The sequence below is a fragment of the Arvicola amphibius genome, chromosome 2, assembly GCF_903992535.2.
Source record: "Arvicola amphibius chromosome 2, mArvAmp1.2, whole genome shotgun sequence".
In the NCBI taxonomy this organism is placed as follows: Eukaryota; Metazoa; Chordata; class Mammalia; order Rodentia; family Cricetidae; genus Arvicola; species Arvicola amphibius.
Genome location: NC_052048.2, coordinates 25,445,128 through 25,465,480, shown reverse-complemented (window position 1 = coordinate 25,465,480; position 20,353 = coordinate 25,445,128). Strand labels below are relative to the sequence as shown.

General features: G+C 45.1%; 1 protein-coding gene across 1 annotated transcript; it reads left to right on the top strand.

The window, feature by feature from the left end:
- The first annotated feature begins 1,656 nt into the window (after window positions 1-1,656).
- Necap1 (NECAP endocytosis associated 1) lies at window positions 1,657-16,678 on the top strand. Its single transcript, XM_038320683.2, has 8 exons — window positions 1,657-1,778; window positions 10,156-10,256; window positions 10,401-10,505; window positions 11,360-11,441; window positions 12,123-12,231; window positions 12,683-12,863; window positions 14,559-14,661; window positions 15,074-16,678. The coding sequence occupies exons 1-8, from the start codon at window positions 1,684-1,686 to the stop codon at window positions 15,120-15,122; spliced, it is 825 nt and encodes a 274-aa protein (XP_038176611.1). The 5' UTR covers window positions 1,657-1,683; the 3' UTR covers window positions 15,123-16,678.
- Window positions 16,679-20,353: the final 3,675 nt, after the last annotated feature.

Here is a 20,353-nt window from a genome sequence, read left to right as displayed (position 1 = left end):
AAACAAATCACCACCACCAACCACTGAAAAATTAGGTAACATGGTCATCAAAGCTAGAGAGGACACAGTGATTAGGATTATAGAAAATGGTGTGCTCTTTATGCTGATGTGGAGAAGATCTGTGTGCATTTTCTCTTTATTTTGCTAATATGGTGTGTTCTTTTGTTGATTTTAAAATAATAAACCAACTACAAATTCTTGGAGCTAGCTGCTGCTGGTTACAGTATATCATGTCTTACATATGGAGAAATGCAAGATTAGGAAGAGTTAGCTATATGACACTGGAAGCCTCTAGGATGACCAGATTTGGAGAGAAAGAATGCAAAACATGTACAAGGTGAACCGGGGCCCAGGCTCCTCAGTAAGTGCTTGTCAGCACTGTTGACAGAGAAAGCGGAAACGAAAGAGTACAATGTGGTGGAGTTGTCACATGACCTATGCTTCAGTTGAGATCATAGGTCTAGAAATAGGAAACAAGTAATAGATCATTTTTCTGTCTTTTCTCTTTTTTAATTCTTCATCGAGGGTGCATGTATTCTCTTTATAAAATCCTAAAGCATGGAGAAGTATATGAAATAGAAAATAATAGTTTGAGTTGGGGGGGTATAGTTAAATTGACAAAATGCTTGCTGAGTTCTCATGAAACCATGGATTTGTTCCCAAACGCTGAACAAAATTGAGTGTGGTAGCATGTCCTGTAATTCCAGCACTCTGGTGGCAGGCTGATTAGATGTTCAAAGTCTACTACACAGTGAGATCAAGGCCAGCCTGGACTACATTGAGACCCTGTCCCCAAATAAACAAACATCAACAAGCAAGAAATAGTGCAGTTGTTAATTGAAGGTTACATATTACTTAATATTTGGAACAGTTCTGCTAAACGTCCCTTCAAAGCCGCGTTGGACCAATTTATATTCCTGGCAACAGTATGTGAGAGTAGCAAGTCTCCATATCCTTACCAGCTGCTTCTAATTCTTGAGTTTCATTGAGTTTCATAGGCAAAGTAGATAAATCAGGATAGGTCAACCAGTCAATAAAAAGAAACGCTACTGGTGTGTCCTGTGACCAAATGAGCTCAGACTCGGTTTTGACACCAGCGGACTTTGTCAGTTAAAAGGTTTCTAAGTTGTAGCGTTGTAAGTTTACATTTGTGGCGCACAAAGAACATATTTGTAGACAGAACTGCTCAGACCTCACCATGTGTGGCACATCGAAGTCTTCTTATGCTGGGAAATGCTAGGTAGCTTTTTAGCACTGTAATTGGGGCCCGTTCTAAATATGGTGGAGTCACTAGCAAAATCTAAAAAATTGAAAAAAAAAAGGTTACATTTATTAGACATTGTGCATGGGACAATTGCTTATAGTATGAGAACAGAATGGGAAAGGAGAGATTCATTTTGTGCAACCTCTGGTCTACCTTCAGTGACATTTTTATTTTTAATTTTCCGCTAGAGATCGAGCCCAAGGCCTTGGCAGGCAAGTGCTCTACCACTGAGCACTTGACTCAAGACGGCAAGCCACGCCGCATGAACGTCTCTGCGTTTTAGCTGCACTCGGCTAACTAGCGCCGCCCAGAGGTGAAACGTAGAGCCGAGCTCGAGCGGAAGTGACGCAGCGGAAGCCGTCGTCCCGCTCAGCCCGCCCCCGCCTGTGCCCCGCCCCCGCGGCGCTAGCGGAGCCAAGATGGCGACCGAGCTGGAATACGAGTCAGTGCTGTGTGTGAAGCCTGACGTCAGCGTCTACCGGATCCCGCCGCGGGCCTCGAATCGCGGCTACAGGTACTGAGCCGGGTCTGCGCCCGCCGCGGGGGACGGGTGTGTCCTTGGGCAGCACGCTCCGGCCCGCGCCTTTGCCTCCGAGCGGTCTCCTGCTTAGCCTGCCACCTAGGCTGCTAGCGTCGCTCCCCACTTTTCTGTTTTGCTGAAACTGTTATTTTGTTTTATGTTCTTGCTGCCTGCATGCATCACTCCCCCCTTGGGACATCGTCTGCTCGTCGTCAGCCGCATCCATTCATGCCTGCTCCATCTGTTACACTTCCTGCGACCTTTGGCTTGTAATCCTCCACGCGCGTATGCACACGCACACAGCACGCGCGCTCTCTCTTCTCCACCCCCCCCCTTCTGATACTCCCAGCACACGCAGTGATGCTGTCCACTGTTTGCATGATATAAGGATCTAATTTAATTTACACTGTTGCCGTTCTCGCCAAGTGTCGTCCTCATTCACCATTCGGATTTTCCTTGAGGTTTTGTGTGTGTGTGCGTGTGCGCGCGGGCGCGTGTGCGCGTTTGTGTGGGGGGCAGACATTAAGATCCTGTTTTCCAATGATTAGCCATTGCGTTTCTTTTCACTGTGTGTGTGTGTGTCTACATTATAGCTTTTGATTATGTAGGGATTCCTGCCTTCCTGCTGGCCATCTCTCCTATAGCTTTTTCAGAGTCAGCGACGCATTTTTGCCTCATAGGGCCCAACACCCCTGTAATCCCGTGACTGAGGGTTTGAGGATGTAGGATGCTAATGGGATTCAAAGAGAATTCATTGGGATTTTGTTGAAAACTGTTGAGTCTGCGCCCTGGACGGTACATAGCTTTGTAATTTATGAGCCAATCTCCTCACTTCTCCAGGCTCTGGTTCTCTCATTTGTAAGGTAGGAAAAGTAATGCATCCTGTGCACGGATGCACTTCACAGGGTTTTGTTTCTTTTCTTTCTTTCTTCTTCTTCTTCTTCTTCTTTTTTTTTTTTTTTTTTGCTTTTTTCCTTTCTCTGTTTTTGTTTTTGAGACAGGGTTTCTCTGAGTAGTCCTGGCTGCCCTGCAGCTCACCTTGTCGGCCTCTGCCTCCCAAGTGCTGGGATTAAAGCCGTGTGCCACTGCCCAGCAATGGGGTTTTGTTTTCCTAATGGTGTATTTATTTTATATATATGTATGGGTGTTTTGCCTGTATGTATGTATATACCTATATACATTGTACTCATGGAGGTCAAAAGATTGCATCAGATTTCCTGGAACTGGAGTCATGGATGTTTATGAGCCACTACATGGGTGCTGGCAACTGAACCCTGATTGCCAGAGCAAGAGCAACAAGTGTTCTTAACCAAGGAGCCATTCCCCAGCTCCCTCACAGGGTTGGTTGGTTGGTTGGTTTCTTTCTTTCTTTCTTTCTTTCTTTCTTTCTTTCTTTCTTTCTTTCTTTCTTTCTTTCTTTCTTTCTTTCTTTCTTTCTTTCCTGACTGATGTACCATCCTGGCTTTTCTCTTGGTGTTGTCATTTGCTGGAAAGTTATCTTCTCCACAGCTCCATTTGCTTCTTCCCCAGAGGTTCATTCATCATTAATCAGTTTGCAGACCTCTGCAGTGGGCCCGTAGGTTGTATCCTTTGGCAGAGGTAGTTTTCAAGGCGCCATCGTTGAGACTTGACATGCTTCTTGATGGTAGTCACAGGTACTGCATCATGACCCCATTGTACACATCGCCGTCGGTGAGATGCTCTACCTGCCCCGTTTTGGCTTAGGGCAGCTCTGTGTGAATCCGCAGCATTTTAGGCTTCCATTGCTGCTCTTGTGGCTGGTTTAGTTTTCTGCTCGCCAATGTGAAGTCTGTTAAACTTTGTATCTGTGTGAACTAGCAGGACCAGCATAGTGTCTGGCACATAGTAGGTACTCAGGAAATGCTTACTGAAAGAAGAAATTTGGGGTCATCTCAGCAGATAAGGCCCTATACCAGCCGAAAGACCCGAGTTTGATTCTTTCTAATCCAGGTAAAGGGAGAAGGAGAGAAGTAACTTTACAGACTGTCTTCTGACTGCCACAAATGTGCTGTGACATGCCTGTGCCCCCACACATGCAACACCATACACACATGGATAGTGCATTAAAAAAGAATAAATTGGGAGTATGTAACCAACCCAATCACATAAGCTAACAATGGCTGTACTGCTAAGTAAGCTGTCTCATGACTTCCTCTAGCGGTTAAGACTTCCAGAATGGTATCATATTCATTGAAGTCCTCTATTTTCCTTTTACGTCAAGCCTTTTACACTCCCCTGCCCTTATCCCCTGCCCCTTCCCCTGTCCCTGCCCCCAGTCCCCGCCCCCGCTCCTCCCCCCCCCCCCCCCCCAGTCTCCTTTACTTCCTAGTCTATTCACAGTCTTCATCCTCTCATCAGGTCACTACATTGTCCCATCAAAGCGATTTCTTAATTTTTCTTTTTCCCCCTTTATCTTTCTGTTTCCTGTGCATATTTTGACATGTCTTATTATCTAAACGTTCTGTCATTGCTTACTCTTTTTCTTTGTTTTGTTTTATTTTTAGAGACAGGGTTTCTCTGTAGCTTTGGAGCCTGTCCTGGAAGTAGCTCTTGTAGACCAGGTTGGCCTCCAAGTCGCAGAGATCCGCCTGCCTCTGCCTCACTAGTGCTGGGATTGAAGGTGTGCGCCACTGCCGCCCGGCCTTATGACTCTTATAGAACAGTGACTGAAAAGAGAAAAATGAAATTCGAAGCTGGGAGTGGTGACACACACATCTGTAATCCCAGCCCTTGAGGGGTGGAGGCACATGGGTCAGGAGTTTAAGGCTGTCCTTGGCTACTGGAGGTTCTGTCTTAAAATCCGAAACAAAAACAAAGCAGGTCTAGAGAAAAGACTCAGTGCTTAAGAGCCTTCTGTTCTCTGTAGAGGACCTAGGTTCAGTTTCCCAGCACATACAGTGGGAGGCTCAAAACTGCTTATAATTCTGGTTCAGGGGATCTGAAACCTTCTGGTCTTCACAGTCACCTGTAAATAAAGAAAAAAAAAAACCCAAAACTTTTTACACCCCCCCCACCACAAAACAAAATAAGTTTAACTTTATTTTGTGGGAAAGTCACATCTTGAACTTTGAAAATGAAAACTGAACATTTTGATACTTCACATGCAAGATATGCTCACCTGGTTGTCATAAGAACGTGTGTAACATATACATGTAATGTATGTAATGGCATGTAGTAGATGCGTGATGGCTATTACCTTTCCTCATTCCCTCTCCTTTATAAATGCATTTTGATTGCTAAGGGAAATGAAAAACCGAGATTAGTTTTACTTATGTTTTACACAGGGTCTCCCAGGGAAACCCTTTGGCTCCAGACTCCCAGAGATTTGCCTGCCTCTGCTTCCCAGTCAGTGGGACTTAAGGCTTTTGTCCATACCTGGCATACGAGGTTTGCGTATAGTATTGTTAGGAGACCAGCAGATCCAAGAATTCTTTAGACTTGGTTTTGGAGAGGGAGAGGAATTAAGGATCAAAGATGAAGGAAATGTAGAAGAGCTAGCTCCAGGACAGGCTCTAGAAACTACAGGGAAACCCTGTCTCGAAAAACAAAAACAAAACAAAAAACAAAAACAAAAAAAAAAAGATGAAGGAAATGGCTGGCATGTATCTATTTTTAAATGAGAAGTTGTTTTATTTAAAGGTACTATATACACAAGATAAAATTATAAGGTACCTGTCCAAAGAAATACATCTAATATGCTTGTTCCTAATATTTCCCATTTATGTCTGACTGTCAGTGGTATGACTGCAATAAATAATGATTTATTGAAAAAATTAATAGGAGCAAGCAAGATAGCTCAGTGGGTAAAGGTGCTTGTTGGCAAGCCTGATAACCCGAGTCTGATTCCTGGGACCCACATGAGAGGAGGCGAGATGACTCATGAAAATTGTCATCTAACTTCCTGCATTTCATGGCATGTGTACACCTCCACCCCAAACAAACAAGAAAGCAAGCAAATGTAATTAAAAAAAAAAGTGAATCCATGAAGAGCTGTGGGATGTTCTAATCTGGATCAAAATTGGGTTCTTAAGAATCTTTGAAGGTAGAGAGCATCAAGGGGGAGGGGACAACAGGGCTGACCTTACTGTCCTGCTCAGAAGCTCTGCTGAGATGGGGTCACATGGTGGAGCGCTTACCTAACCAACTGAATCCTGGGTTTGATCCCAAACACTGCAGTGATAATCCTCTGGTTTTTGTTAAGTTTTCCTTTTAACTTACTGTCTTACTAAACTTTCTCTTGTTCAGATATATGGTGTTCTCCTCTTTTGTTCTGTTTTATTTGAGACAGGGTTTTAATTTTGTAGCTCAGGCAAGCCTCACACTCCTGTATTGCTGAGGTTTTCCTGGAAGTCACACTATTCCTGCTTTTAATTCCTCAAGGACTTTAGGCAGCACACCATCCTTTCCTGTCTTCGGGTTCATAAGAGATAAATTATTAACGTATTTTCCCCTTTTCCACACCCTTAACAAAACATACCTGAATTCAGTGTTTTGTAGTCTTGGTTATAAGTAATATGTTAGATTTTACCCAGGTTCATATAAACACGGGTAACAAGTGTCGTTGGGGTTTTCAGATGGCTGGTAAACAGTGGTATTTACATTGCAGATGTCTTTCCTGAACTGTGCTCTCACACACTCAGCTGTCTGCTCCTAGACACCTCAGTGAAGCATATTGAAAACGCAAACTCCATCGGCCCAGACAGGGTCCATAAATAGCCTTCCTTGTTTTAGTCCTTGTGGCCTGTTTGCTCAGGCCGAACAGTTTGGAGTTCTCGACTTCTCTTTGTCCTGTCCCCACACCTAACATTAGCTTCAGAAACTGCCACTGCCTTTACAGCTGGTGGCTTCAGCTCCCGTCTCTCCCGGGCCCTCTCTGACTCACTGCAGCGTTCTTAACTAATCGCCTGCTTCAGCCGTCACAGCCTCACATCTCTTTCTCACACAGCAGACAAAACAATCCCTGTGGGATTCCAGGAGGACTGGGTCCCATCTGTCTGGAACCTGGACCAGCTAATTTTCACTCCGTGTAAGAGCTGCAGTGCTTCTGATGGCTTGCTAGGTCCTGTATGGCCTGGCTTTCTTTTTCTTCTTCCAGCAAGCATGCTTTCACCTTTCAGCACCTTTGCCTGAGCCCTGTGCTGACAGTGTTTCCCTCAGGCACCCAGAGGGAACCCTCACCTGTCCTACCCCTTTTAAGTGTCTCCTGAGCCGCAGGCTTTGGACCAGGCTTACAGTGTCAGGCCTGAACTCCTTGCTATGGAGCAGGACGCGGATCCAATCTAAAGGCAGGTGGTTATCTCCATGACCTATGTGCCACCTCTCAGTCCACGTTTTTGCCAGCATTAAACCTTCTTGGTGAGGCTACCTGGACTCCTCCTTTTTGGTGGTGTTGGGAGTTGAACCTAGGACTTGGTGCATACCAAACAAGCGCTTGACCACTGAGCTTTGTTCTCAGTTTCCTGGTCACTCTCTTGAATCCTGTAACCTGTCCCCCATTGTCCTCCTAGACCTTCTTATCTGCCTCTAGTTTCTTTCTCACCTTAACCTAAGATACTGATAGGATTATTTATTAAGTTTCCTTTTTGTTGTTTGCCTTCTGTTCGAGTGCAAACTTTCTGAGGGGAAGAAGGTTTGTTTGCTGGTATATTCTGCTGTTGTATAGTGCCTCCCACTTAGTAAGTACCCTGTAAACACTGGTTGAACTCAATGGAAGACATGATATGGTTAGTGATTTCCGAAGCTTCTGCTACCCAGACCGTTTCATCTAGCACATGGACCTTACTGTTCCCTGAGTAATGAGCACCATTGGATAGAAAGTCACCTCTAGGTAGGAGAGTAGCATCATAGGAGAAATTGTATTTTTAGAATTTTTTTTGTTTTGTTTTTTGAGATGGGCTTACTATGTAGAATAGGGTGGCCCTGAAACACAGAGGTCTGCCTGCCTCTGCTTCTTGAGTTCTGGGATTAAAAGCATACACCTTGAAACCCAGCTTAATTTTTATTTGTTTGTTTATTTGTTTATTTATTTATTCTGGTGTTGGGGGTCAAATTAAGGGTCTCACAGTGAGGAAATACTGGACCAAAGCAAGACTGGAAACCAGCTGGGCAGATTCCAGACTCTGCATTTCCATGTCTGATGTCAAAATGCTCAAAATGCTTTTTAGATCTCCAACTCAGTTCAGCATTGTTGACTGTAACACACTTCTCTTGGGCTGGCTCCAGTCCCTGTTAGCAGCTTCCCTAGGCAGGTGTCCCATGACTCTGGCATCTCTCATCTTGGGTTCTCTAGGGCAATCACAGCTTCATGTAATGGCCTCTGTACTAGGCCTCCATTCACTGACACCCCACATACATTCCTGGCCTGAGTGGCTTTCCTTAGGCATGGAGGCAAATTCCACGGCCCTCTTCTTCTGTCTTTAACTCCAGAACCACGTGATTGAAGTTACCAAGTTCTGCTTTCTTTTCTGTCCTTCACTAAGCATGGCTGTCTTGAAACTCGCTCAGACCCAGAGATCTGCCAGCCTCTCCCTTTCCAGTGCTGGGATTAAACGTGTTCCCCACCACACCTGGCTCTAAGCTTTTCTTCAGTTCCTTTTCACAAGCTGGAAATTTATCTGGGTGGGCTCTTGCCTTGAGATCACCATGCCTATATTCCATTTCTTAATCCGTTTATCTCCTTGAACACAAGACTTAGCTCCATTCTACTTCCTGGGGCTCTTTTTCCGCCTCAAAATTTACATTTTGTTATTTACCCTGGTCAGCTTGCTTCTTTTCATTATAAATTTTTATAAGCATGAAAACTAGTAACTGCACAACAGAGTCTATACGAGGCTGTTTTGAGATTTCTTCTGTCAGCGGAATTAATCCAAAATTCTTCACTTTAGCCTCAGGCAGATTCTTTGGACAAGGGCAAAAGGCAGCAACTTTCTTCACCAAAATATCACAAAAACTCTCTCTAGGCAACATACTAAAATTCTCCTCCTCTGAAACCTCTTGAGTGAGCCTCCGACAGTTCAAATCCCTCTTGGGACCTCTGTCTTCCATGCCTCTACTAATATGGTTCATTAAGCAGTGTTTAAGGCATTCCACTGCTTTCCAAACCCAAAGTACCAGAGTCAGGCCTATCACAGCAGTGCCCCAGTCTGTGGTGCCAACTCCTGCCTTAGTTAGGGTTTATATTGCTGTGAAGAGACACCATGACCATGGCAACTCTTATAAAGAAAACATTTAATTGAGGTGACTTGCTTACAGTTTCAGAGGTTTAGTCCATTATCATTGGGTGGGGAGCATGACAGCATCAGGTAGACCTGGTTACTGGATAGGGATCTGAGAGTCCTACATCTTACAGGTAGCAGGAAGTCGACTGAGACACTGGGTGGTATCCTGAATATAGGACACCTCAATGCCTGCCCCTACAGTGACACACTTCCTCCAACAAGGCCATACCCAGTTCAACAAAACCATATCTCTTAATAGTGTCACTCCCTGTGAGATTATGGGGGCCAGTTACATTCAAACTACCACAGGGTTTCTCTGTGGAATAGTCCTGGCTATCCTGGAAATTGATTTGTAGACCAGTCTGGTCTTGAACTCACAGAGATTCACCTGTCTGTATGTAGTGAGGAGCTGCGGGCAGGCCTGCTTTTCATCCTGCCCGGCTCCTGCATAGCTAGCTTTACACCCGAAATAACTACACGGAAACTGTATTCATTTAAATACTGCCTGGCCCATTTGTTTCAGCCTCTTATTAGCTAATTCTCACATATCTTGCTTTAACCCATATTTAGTAATGTGTGTAGCACCATGAGGTGGTGTCTTACCGGGAAAGATTCAGCATGTCTGACCTGGTGGCTGGCTCCATGGCGACTGTCCCAGAGAGGAGAGGCATGGCGATTGCCTGAGGCATCTCTCTCACTGCCTTCTTCCCAGCATTCTGTTCTGTCTACTCCACCTATCTAAATCCTGCCCTATCATAAAGCCAAGGCAGTTTTTTTATTAACCAATGAGAGTCCTCCATCATCTCTACCTCCCTAGTGCTGGGATTAAAGGCCTGTACCACCAGACCTGCATCAGACAGTAGAACATGAGGCCTCAGGTTAAGGGGAGCATGAGTCATTTCTCATGATCATTTAACTGACAGAAAGAATAGGCCCTCTAGCAAAGGAAAACAGTGAAAGCCAGCACTCTAGAGGCAGAGGCAGGTGGGTTTCTGAATTCAAGGCCAGCCTGGTCTACAGAGTGAGTTCCAGAACAGCCAGGGCTACACAGGAAACTCTCTCGAAAACTAAAACAAACAAACAAACAAAACAACAACAAAACAAAACAAAGAATTGCCTTTTTCCTTTCATAGGGCGTCTGACTGGAAGTTAGACCAGCCTGATTGGACTGGTCGCCTCCGAATCACTTCAAAAGGGAAGATTGCCTACATCAAACTGGAAGATAAAGTTTCAGGTAAGCGCTGGGTGCCCTTAAGCATGGGAGTCTGGGCTCTGTGTTTTTGTCAGTGCCCGCAAATCGGGACTGGCATGGAAAACACCTGTTAATGGGAGTCAGCATTTCTTCTGCTGCTCAGGGAGCTTTCGTTCTTGCTCTTAGGGGAGCTCTTTGCTCAAGCACCAGTAGAACAGTACCCTGGTATTGCTGTGGAGACAGTGACAGACTCCAGCCGCTACTTTGTGATCAGGATCCAGGATGGTACCGGTAAGGGAGCTGGGGTTTTCAGTGGGGTAAGGTCAGGAGATTGTGAGTGCACGCTAATGAAATTGTGTCCCGCTACAGTTCTTGTCCTTTGGTATCTTTTCTTCCCTCATCAAGTTACTATGGTTATCAGAGGAAAGACTAACACTTTATAGATGTGAACATCAGTTCAATTGAGTTTAAGTTAAATTAATAACAACGCTTATTTAGCAGTAGAGAACATGTTATAATCACTGTGGTGGCTTTTGATGGGGTTGTCTTGGATTATCCATTTGAAGGGCAGTAGTTCTCAGCCCTTCCTTCCTTCCTTCCTTCCTTCCTTCCTTCCTTCCTTCCTTCCTTCCTTCCTTCCTTCCTTTCTTCCTATCTATTTAGAGTCATGTAGGGCAGTAGTTCTCAGCCATTTATATTTATTTATTTATTCATTTATTCACTCACTCACTTATATATTTATTTATTTTGTTAGAGTCACTATGTTGTAGTCCTGGCTGGCCTTGATCTTGCAGTGTATGCCAGACTGGCCTTGAACTGAGAGATTGGCCCACCTTTGCTGGGCTTAAATACATGTACCACCCACCATGCCCGGTCCCTTCATACTTTCTATGAAAGGTTGGTAATCAAAGACAATAAATACTTTCGGCTTTGTGGGTCAGTGGTTGCAGGGTGAAGGAGCCGCAGACACATTTATCGGAGTCGATGTGGCTGTATTTCAGTAGAACTTCTTGTTCAGGCTTATGCTGTAAAAGTCTTACCTTTCAGCTGTGTGTTATCGCCAAGCAGATTTTAGCAGTTCGTGTGACATGATAGGCGGAAGTCCCCATAAGGAAGCCGTTTTCTGAAATTCCTCCTTTTCACAGGCCGAAGTGCGTTTATCGGCATTGGCTTCACAGACCGGGGGGATGCCTTCGACTTCAACGTCTCGCTGCAGGACCACTTCAAGTGAGTGGAGCTAGACTTAGATTTCAGGGTCAGTAATTATGGGGTGGGGGGGCTGGGTGCTGCTGCTGAGCGGGTGTTTCTCTCGTCTGTCTTTACCTTTTCCCTTGTGCTTGTTCCTGTCTTTCCGTGCAGCCTGTGATATATCTTGGACCCTTGTGCGGTGGTTTGTGTTGATGCTCATTCATAATTGTGGGGAGTTTGCCCTTGCTTAAAGGTGGTGGTGGCAGCACAGCAGCAGCGGGCCTGTGCGTGGATAGGCGTGCCAATTCTGTCAGTTTGCCGCCCATGTGCCCTATGCCTGCATTTCTTCAGCCCAGCTGAGTTTGGCCTAGCTGTAGAGAGCAGCACCGGGCGCCACATCACTTCCCATCTCTAGGACAGGGTAGCTCTCTTTATTGCTCAGGACTCTGGAATTTAATGCCCAGAGATGGAACCTGCAAGAACATGTGGGGCAGTGCTCTGCCGCAGGGCTGGACCTGCTGGGAGGGCTGCACCTACCATGCATTCCGTGTTGCTCCTCAGTCTGAACCAGCTGACCTCTCTGGGATATTTTTTCCCTTTTCTCTCATGTCTTATGGTTCCCCACTTTGGAATTCCAGTTCATCTGAGTGAGATAGAGTCAGATTTGTGTCAGATTCTGCTTCAGGGAATTGCAAACTGAGAGAAATTATTTCCCCAAAGGTGGGTAAAGCAGGAAACTGAGATTTCCAAAGAATCTCAGGAGATGGATAATCGTCCCAAGTTGGATTTAGGCTTCAAGGAAGGACAGACCATCAAGTTGAGTATTGGGGTAAGTGTGATTTCTTTATTTTTATTTTATGCATATGAATGTTTTCCTGCATGTATGTTCATGCATCATAGCCCAGAAGAGGGTGTTGAATCCTCTGAACTGCAGTTACAGGTGGCGGTAGCTGCTCTGGGTGCTGTGGTGGTGCTGGGGTTCAAACCTGTGTCTTCTGGAAGAGCAGCCAGTGCTGTTTACTGCTGAGCCATCTCTCCAACCCCTGTTTTCTTTTGGGAGACAAAGTATCATTGTATAGCCCTGGTTGGCCTGAACCTTGCTGTGTAGATCAGGCTAGCCTTGAATTCACATATTGTCTGCTTCTGCTACCAGAGTGCTGGGACTAAGGTTGTCTGCTGACTCAGTATCAGCTTTGTTGTTAAAATTATTTTCCTACTATTCTTTAGGTCAGTGATCTCTCTCTCTCCTCTCTCTCTCTTTCTCTCTTCCTCTCTTTCAGAACATTACAACCAAGAAAGGAGGTGCTTCTAAGCCCCGGGCCACAGGGACTGGAGGCCTGAGCTTACTCCCACCTCCACCTGGAGGCAAAATCACTATTCCCCCACCATCCTCAGTTGCCATCAGCAACCACGTCACCCCACCACCTATTCCAAAATCTAACCATGGAGGTAGTGATGCAGGTAAATCTGATAAAACTTTGAAAGTAACTTATTGAGTAAGGCAGTAATCCAATTATCCTTTTTTTTTCCTTTTTTCTTTTTGTTTTTGGTTTCTCAAGACAGGATCTCTGTGTAAGTCCTGATGTGCTAGAGTTCACTCTGTAGACCAAGCTATCCTCACACTCAGATCTGCCTGCCTCTTCCTCCCAAGTGCTGGGATCAACTTAGTCATCAAAGCAGGGAATATAAATGAAATAGCTTAAAAACTTGTGACCATAAAGCTGAAGATTAATTTTTTAATGAAACTTTTTATTTTGAGAATTAGAGATTCATACACAGTTATAAGAAATAATGAAAGGAAGTAGGTGTGGTGGTACACACCTCAAATCCCAGCCCTTTGGAGGTAGAAGCAGCTCCATGATTCGGAATGCCATAACTTCCATGTCAGCCTGAACTATTGGGACTTTGTCTCAAATTAAAAAAAAAAGAGAGAGAGAGAGAGAAATAAAAGAATCTTGTATGCTCTTTGTTCAGTATCCCTCACCAGTATCATCTTATAAAACTTTCTTTGTCACAATCAGGAAATTGAAATTATCTAATCTTATGCAAGTTTCTCATTCTGTGTGCATAGGTAGGTGCCTTTGGTCTTGTGCGGCTTCGCTCTGTATGGTTCATGGATCCGTTGTGATGGTCAGGCTGCAGAACAAGTCTCTATCACTTTCTGTCTTTTACTTTAAAAGATATTAAATTTATTAATATTAGTTTTTTTAAATTTTTTGAGACGAGGTTTCTCTGTGTAGCCCTGGTTGTCCTGAAACTCACTCTATAGACCAGGCTGGCCTCTGACTCAGAAATTCTCCTGCTGCCTCCTGAGTGCTGGGATTAAAGGTGTATGTCACCACCATCCAGCTAAGATTTATTATTTTTAATGTGAGTGCAGGTGCTTCAGAGGCATTGAACCCCTGGAGCTGGAGTTAGAGATGGTTGTGAGCCATCTCTGGGGCTGGGAATAGAACTTGGGTCCTCTGGAAGAGCAGCACTGAAGTGAGGGAGAGCACTCTTAACCAGTGAGGAGCCGTTTCTCTCTAGCCTCACTGTGAGGATCTTTGGTGTCACCTTTTAGAACCCTGCCCCGTGAGCCTTCCTTTTCCCATCCCTGACCTGGCAATCTCTCATCTGCCTTGGGTTTGTATAAAGTCACTGCTTTAGGAGTGTGAGGTGAGTGGAATCATACAGTATGCAAACCTTTGGGGATTGGCTATCTTCACTTAGTGTGTTGTAAATCTCTAGAGATGTACCCCAAGTTGTTCTATATGTCGAGTTTTTTCCTTTTTATTGCTGAGAATGTTTTTACTGCAGTGTTTTTAGCTATCACCTAAGAGCATCTGAACGGTCTCCAGTGTGAGCGATTATAAAAAAAAGTTGTTGTGACCTTTGGGTGTAGGTTTCTCTGTCAACATTTGATTCCCCCCTCGTTCAGATATCCTTTGGGTGTAGGTTTCTCTGTGAACAATTGACACCCTTCTCCCCGCCCCTCATTCAGATATCCTTTGGGTGTAGGTTTCCCTGTGAACACATGATTAAACCACCCCCTGTTCAGATATCCTTCGGGTGTAGGTTTCCCTGTGAACATATGATTAAACCACCCCCTGTTCAGATATCCTTCGGGTGTAGGTTTCACTGTGAACATATGATTAAACCACCCCTTCTGTTCAGATATCCTTTTAGATTTGGATTCCCCTGCTCCTGTCACGACTTCAGCACCAGCGCCAGTTTCTACAAACAGTGACTTGTGGGGAGACTTCAGCACTGCATCCAGGTAACGGGCACAGTGCACCCAACAGCCTCTCCCTTAGGGTGTAGGCCAGTGGTTCTCAACCTTCCTAATGCTGCGTTCCTTTAATACAGTGACCCCCAACTATAAAGTTGTTTTCATTGCTACTTCATAACTGTAATTTTGCTATGTAAACATCTGCTTTGGGACCCTGTGAAAGTGTTGTTCAGCCCCCACGGGTTGTGACGCACTGAGAATCACGTTGTAGAGGAACATGTAATCAGGGAAGCAAATGCTGTCATGTGGGTTTCAGTACGAGTTCCCCAGAGGAACTGGGGAAGTGGAGCTCATGTGAAGAGCTTTCAGACTTTGTCACACAGTGTCCGGCGGCTCGGAAGTGACTGGACTCTCATACTGATGTGCTCTCTTGGCTTCCGTCTCTTCCCCTGTCCTGCAGCTCTGTTCCGAGCCAGGCGCCACAGCCGTCCAACTGGGTCCAGTTCTGAGTATCATCGGCAAGATGTTAAGGACACACTTGAAGAATAAATGACCTTGAGGGCACCATTCTATGAGGGAGTTGAGGGACCGCTTCATTTCCCAGAACCAAAATCAGTGGACAGTCTTTTCCATAGCTTCTCTGTTGCTTTCAGGCTGGATTATTTTGTTACCTCTGTGTTACTTGCTGTATAAGCCAGAAGACCACCTCTTGTTTCCTGCTCACAACCGAGGCAGGGGAGTAGTGGAAATTATCACACTGACCGACTGTGCAGAGTTCAGAAAGCCACCTGTGAGAGTGACCTCTGACATATGTAAATTCTTGAACTTATTTCAGAATCATCTCATGATTCCTGTGTATCTGTTTGTGATGCTCTAGTTAGCAATTTCAGGAGAGACAATGCCTTGTAACGGTCTTTCTGGTCCCCGAGACTATAGACGGCAGACTGGCCTCCATACTTACCACGTTAGGACTTTCACGAGGGTGGGTTTGCAGAAAAACGCATCCGCTCTCTTCTGTAAGGCCTCCTTCAGGCTCACCCTATTCAGTGAGCATCCGGTGAGCCGCAGCACCACCACCGCCTTGTGTGTTTACGTCTTTTCCTCTGATGAAAGGCTCGGGTTGGTGGCGCCCCACGGTTTTCTGCGTTTTGAATAGTGCAGCATCTTTGACGGTGGCTGTTTCTGAGCTGAAGGAGATGGAGGCTGTGCTTTCCGAGTTGTAGTTTGTGGAGGCATTTCTGCTGCATTCGAAGCATAGCATTAATTTTTATTCACCCCGTGTTTGACCTAAGGTAAGCGTTTTAACTTGATGTGTAGAGCAGAGAAGTGGAAGCACTTAGCTCTCATGCAGTACCCACATGCCTTGCTGCCTGGTCTGGAGCCTTGTCATAAACATTTCCTTTAGTCCATTTAGCTGGGCCATGGAAAGCTGCTATTATATAATTGTCAGTGTGAAGAAGGCTGTGTCAGCTTTATTTGTGACAGCCTTTGCCCCAGACTTTGATACCCAGCTAGGATATCTTAAAGCAGGTTTCCGTCCTATCACTTCCCCGTCCTTTTACAGTACTGGGAAGAAGGTCCTGTTGAGGCCAGTGGGCACTGTCCATTTGTGTGCTGGGCAGTTTGAGGATGAGGATGGGATGGGAGGATTTACCTTCTGGGAGCACCTGCTTGGATATGTACATTCTGGCTGAAGAGGGTTCTTATATTTAATTTCAAATACATTATTTCTTCTGGATATTTTTCTTAGCTTTTTCAAACTTGGGGTCCATTTGTTTGCATTGCCATCCCCTTTCCAGGCAGCTCTCTTTGTGCAGAGCCATGGCAGGACATTTAAGGTTCCGATAAGAACACTAAGAGGAAAATATAGAAAATATAGTGACTATTGGGAAACTATTTTCTCAATCTTCCTCCATTTTGTGTTATTTGTATTCTTAAGATGATAATATATTATGTATTTGAATTGCTGAAAATTGAAAATGAAGTTGAAGATATATGTATATAAAGCGTATGCTGTATTGGTGCAATAATGGTAATTAAAGATATGAAAAAAAGGTGTTGTTTTCATCTTTAGGTTTATGTCCTATCTCTCTCTACCAGTGGTAGGAATTGAACCCAGGGCTTTGTGCATGCTAGGCAAGCGATTTGCTGCTAGATACATTTCCAACGCTGTTTGTCTTTGTAATTTAACTGGCCCAGGACAAAAAAGCCAGTAATAAGAGGGCACATGCACTTGCCACTCTTTTAAGAAACAAGGCTATGGCAGACATTTATCATTCAACCCCTCCCCTTTAATACTTACTATCCAGTACCACTCAACTAGAGGAATACAGAAAAGGGCCTTGCTGGTCACAGTACCAATGATACTTTGGATATGGCATCAGAAGTAGCTCAGTTGATAGGTGCTTCTGAGTGTGCACAGAACCTGGGTTCAGGCCTCAGCACCTTGTGACACTGGACATGCTGGTGCGTGCCTGTGATCCCAGCACTCGTGGAAACCGGAGCAGGAGGACCGGAAATTCATCATCTTGGCTACATGGCGAGTCCAAGAAGCAAATATGGAAAGTTTCTGTGTAGTGTTAGAAACACTCAGCAAAGAAAACAACATAATGGGAAAATTGTGAATTACTAGTAAGGGGGATCACATCCAAAGAGTATAAGGAATTCTTATCATTCAAGCAAAACAATAAAATAATCTGCCTTGAAAAATGGTCTAAGGATGGGGCTGGAGAGATGGCTCAGTGGTTAAGAGCACTGGCTGTTCTTGCAGAGGTCCTGAGTTTAATTCCCAGAAATCACATGATGGATCTCACAACCATCTGTGAGGAGATCTAGTGCCCTCTTCTGTCATGAAGGCATACATGCAGGCAGAACACTACGTAATAAATAAATCTTTTTAAAAAAGTTGTTCTCTGACTCCCATATTAAGAAAAAAAAATGGTCTAAGGACCCATGATACATGGTTTTGAAATGATTCTAAATACCTACTCGTACCCAAGTGACATGTTGGTATGGAATGTGACCCCCTCATGAGAGTGGCACACTAGGAGAGTCACTTGTCTCGGCTGCTGAACTTGAAGACAAACCCAAGGTTTTCCCAGAGATTAGGAGTTTAGGCTGTAGCAGAGTTGCTGTCTGGCAGCTTTTAAAGGACCCTGTATAATCTCAAGGTTTGGTAGAATCACACACCTTTTGTGCTGGGTTTCCTCTGTTGGTCAGCCATACATGTCCTTGTTCCTTGTTGTAGGATATTTGATCATACTGTGAAACCTGAGATTATTTATTGGAAAAACCCGTTTCTAGTTGTGTGGCTCAGCCCTAGCACACACCTTTAATCCAAGAGCTTTCTGCTTGAATATTGTAAACAGGATTAAATAAAGTCAATGATAGGTCAAGAGGTGGAACAAGCAACAGGAAGTGAAGATAGCGTTGTTAAGAAAAAACATAGAGAGTAAGAGGAAGTCAGGATGGATAGAGAGATGCCCATCCTTCAGTTTGAAGAGTTTGAGATGGCGCGGGAGGAGGATGGGCAGCTGGGTGCTTCTCTGCCTCTGTGAGCTAGCAGGCTTTGACCCCAAGTCTATCGGTAAAATCAAATGATTGAGATTTTGTTAAGAACAGTGCCTCAAACTTCAACCCAGCTTTCCATGCACAGAGCCCTGCTTCCATCCTGTCGAAGGGTTTAAACTTTAAGAACTGGAATTTAAACATTGAAATTGGCTCACATTTAACCTCTGTGTTTAATGTAACTCCTCTGTCCAGTGTTCCCACACTCAAGGCATTATGAAAAGGAGAAAACATGTTCTTACTGTATGGACGTAAAGCATTGTTGGACCCTAGAATCCAATCACTGAGGGGGAGTCGCCCCCCTCCCCAGACCGTCTCTCACCATCACAGCTGATGTAAAAGCATGAGGATTTTATTAATTCTGTCATGACAGGGTCTTCCAGAATTAGGGAGGCTAGAAAGACCCCGAATGTCTGGTACAGGCTATTTTTAAAGGGAAAAACCACAGAAGGAAGGGGTGTCTGGGGGTTGTTCCTTAACTATTATGATTGGCTTATTCAAAAGGGCTATTACCAATAATTGGCTGGAGAGTGGTTGCCAGATCAGATGAGGTAAGGGAAAACATCTGAGAGTCACTTTGCCCATTTCCCAGGGCCTAAGTCAAAACATCAGTCACGGAGTCAATACCTAAGGGTTATCTTGCCCCTATTCAATAAGTGAGTTCTATTTGGAGAACATTCCCAACATTTCAGTACGTGTATGGGCAGTTGTTAGGTCCTTGGTTCCCAGTGGGGAAGGGGGGGAGCATTACTGCTGGGACTGAGAGGGCTCAGAATTGTCATCAGTGGCTTCAGAGTTGTCTTAAAGTTTTAAACATGACTGATACCAAAAAGCCAGAAAGAAGGCCAGTGAGATGGCTCAGCAGGTAAGTGCTTGCCATGAAGCCCGATGAGCCGACGTTGGTCTTCAAGACCAGCAGTGTAGAAGAGAATCAACTCCTCTAAGTTTTCTTCTGGCCACGTGTGTGCCACGGACATTGGATGGCTGTCTTTCCCTTCCCTTCCCTTCCCTTCCCTTCCCTTCCCTTCCCTTCCCTTCCCTTCCCTTCCCTTCCCTTCCCTTCCCTTCCCTTCCCTTCCCTTCCCTTCCCTCCCCTCCCCTCCCCTCCCCTCCCCTCCCCTCCCCTCCCCTCCCCTCCCCTCCCCTCCCCTCCCCTCCCCTCCCCTCCCCTCCCCTCCCCTCCCCTCCCCTCCCCTCCCCTCCCCTCCGCTCCCCTCCTCTCGCCTCCCCTCCGCTCTTTCCTTTCCTTTCCTTTCCTTTCCTTTCCTTTCCTTTCCTTTCCTTTTTCTTTTGTTAACTTGACACGCGCTAGAGTCTTCAGAGAGGAAGGAACCTCTCTGAGGAAATGCTTCCATGAGACCCAGCTGTAAGGCATTTTCTCATTTAGTGATCAGCAGGGAAGGGCCCAGCCCATTTTGAATGGTACCATCACTGGGCTGTGGTCCTGGGTTCTTCTATAAGAAGGTGGGCTGAGCAAGCCAGGGGAAGCAAGCCAGTAAACAGCACTTCTCCATGGCTTCTGCATCAGCTTCTGCCTCTAAGTTCCAGTCCTATTGGAGTTCCTGTCCTGATTCCTTTGATGATGAACAGTGGTGAAGTGTAAGCCACATAAATAAACCCTTTCCTCCCCAATTTGCTCTTTGGTTATTGTGTTTTGTTGCAGCAATAGAAACCCTAATTAAGACAGGCAAACACACACACACACACACACACACACACACACACACACGAGCAAGTGTTAGGCTGGCAAGATGGCTCAGTAGATAAAAGTACTTGCCACCAAGCCTGAGTACTTGAGCTTAATCCCTGAAACCCACATGATGGCAGGAGAGAACCTAGTCCTATAGCTTGTTCCCTGAGTTCCACTCCTGTGCTGGCATGTGTTCACACACATATGTAGACATACATATACATAGTAAAGAAAATACTGGTGAAGTGTGCAAAAAAGAACTGCAAAAAAACATGTGTAGTTCAAGACTGAAACAATGGCTCAGAGGTTTAGAGCATTTTTGCAGAGGACCTGGATGAACTCTTGGAGATTTGATGTCCTCTTCTTACCTCTGCAGTCACGTGTACACACAGGGTACACATACATATACATGAACATAAAATTATATTGTAGAAGGAGCTGAGGGTAGGCCTGCTTTTCATCCCACCCAGCTCTCGCATAGCT

What these genes read in the sequence shown, in the direction of transcription:
- Necap1 (XM_038320683.2), top strand. Translation starts at nt 1,684, where the DNA reads ATGGCGACCGAGCTGGAATACGAGTCAGTGCTGTGTGTGAAGCCTGAC. An exon ending in GCCTCGAATCGCGGCTACAG is followed by an intron (nt 1,779 to 10,155) that starts GTACTGAGCCGG and finishes TTCCTTTCATAG; the next exon opens with GGCGTCTGACTGGAAGTTAG. An exon ending in GACTTCAGCACTGCATCCAG is followed by an intron (nt 14,662 to 15,073) that starts GTAACGGGCACA and finishes CCTGTCCTGCAG; the next exon opens with CTCTGTTCCGAGCCAGGCGC.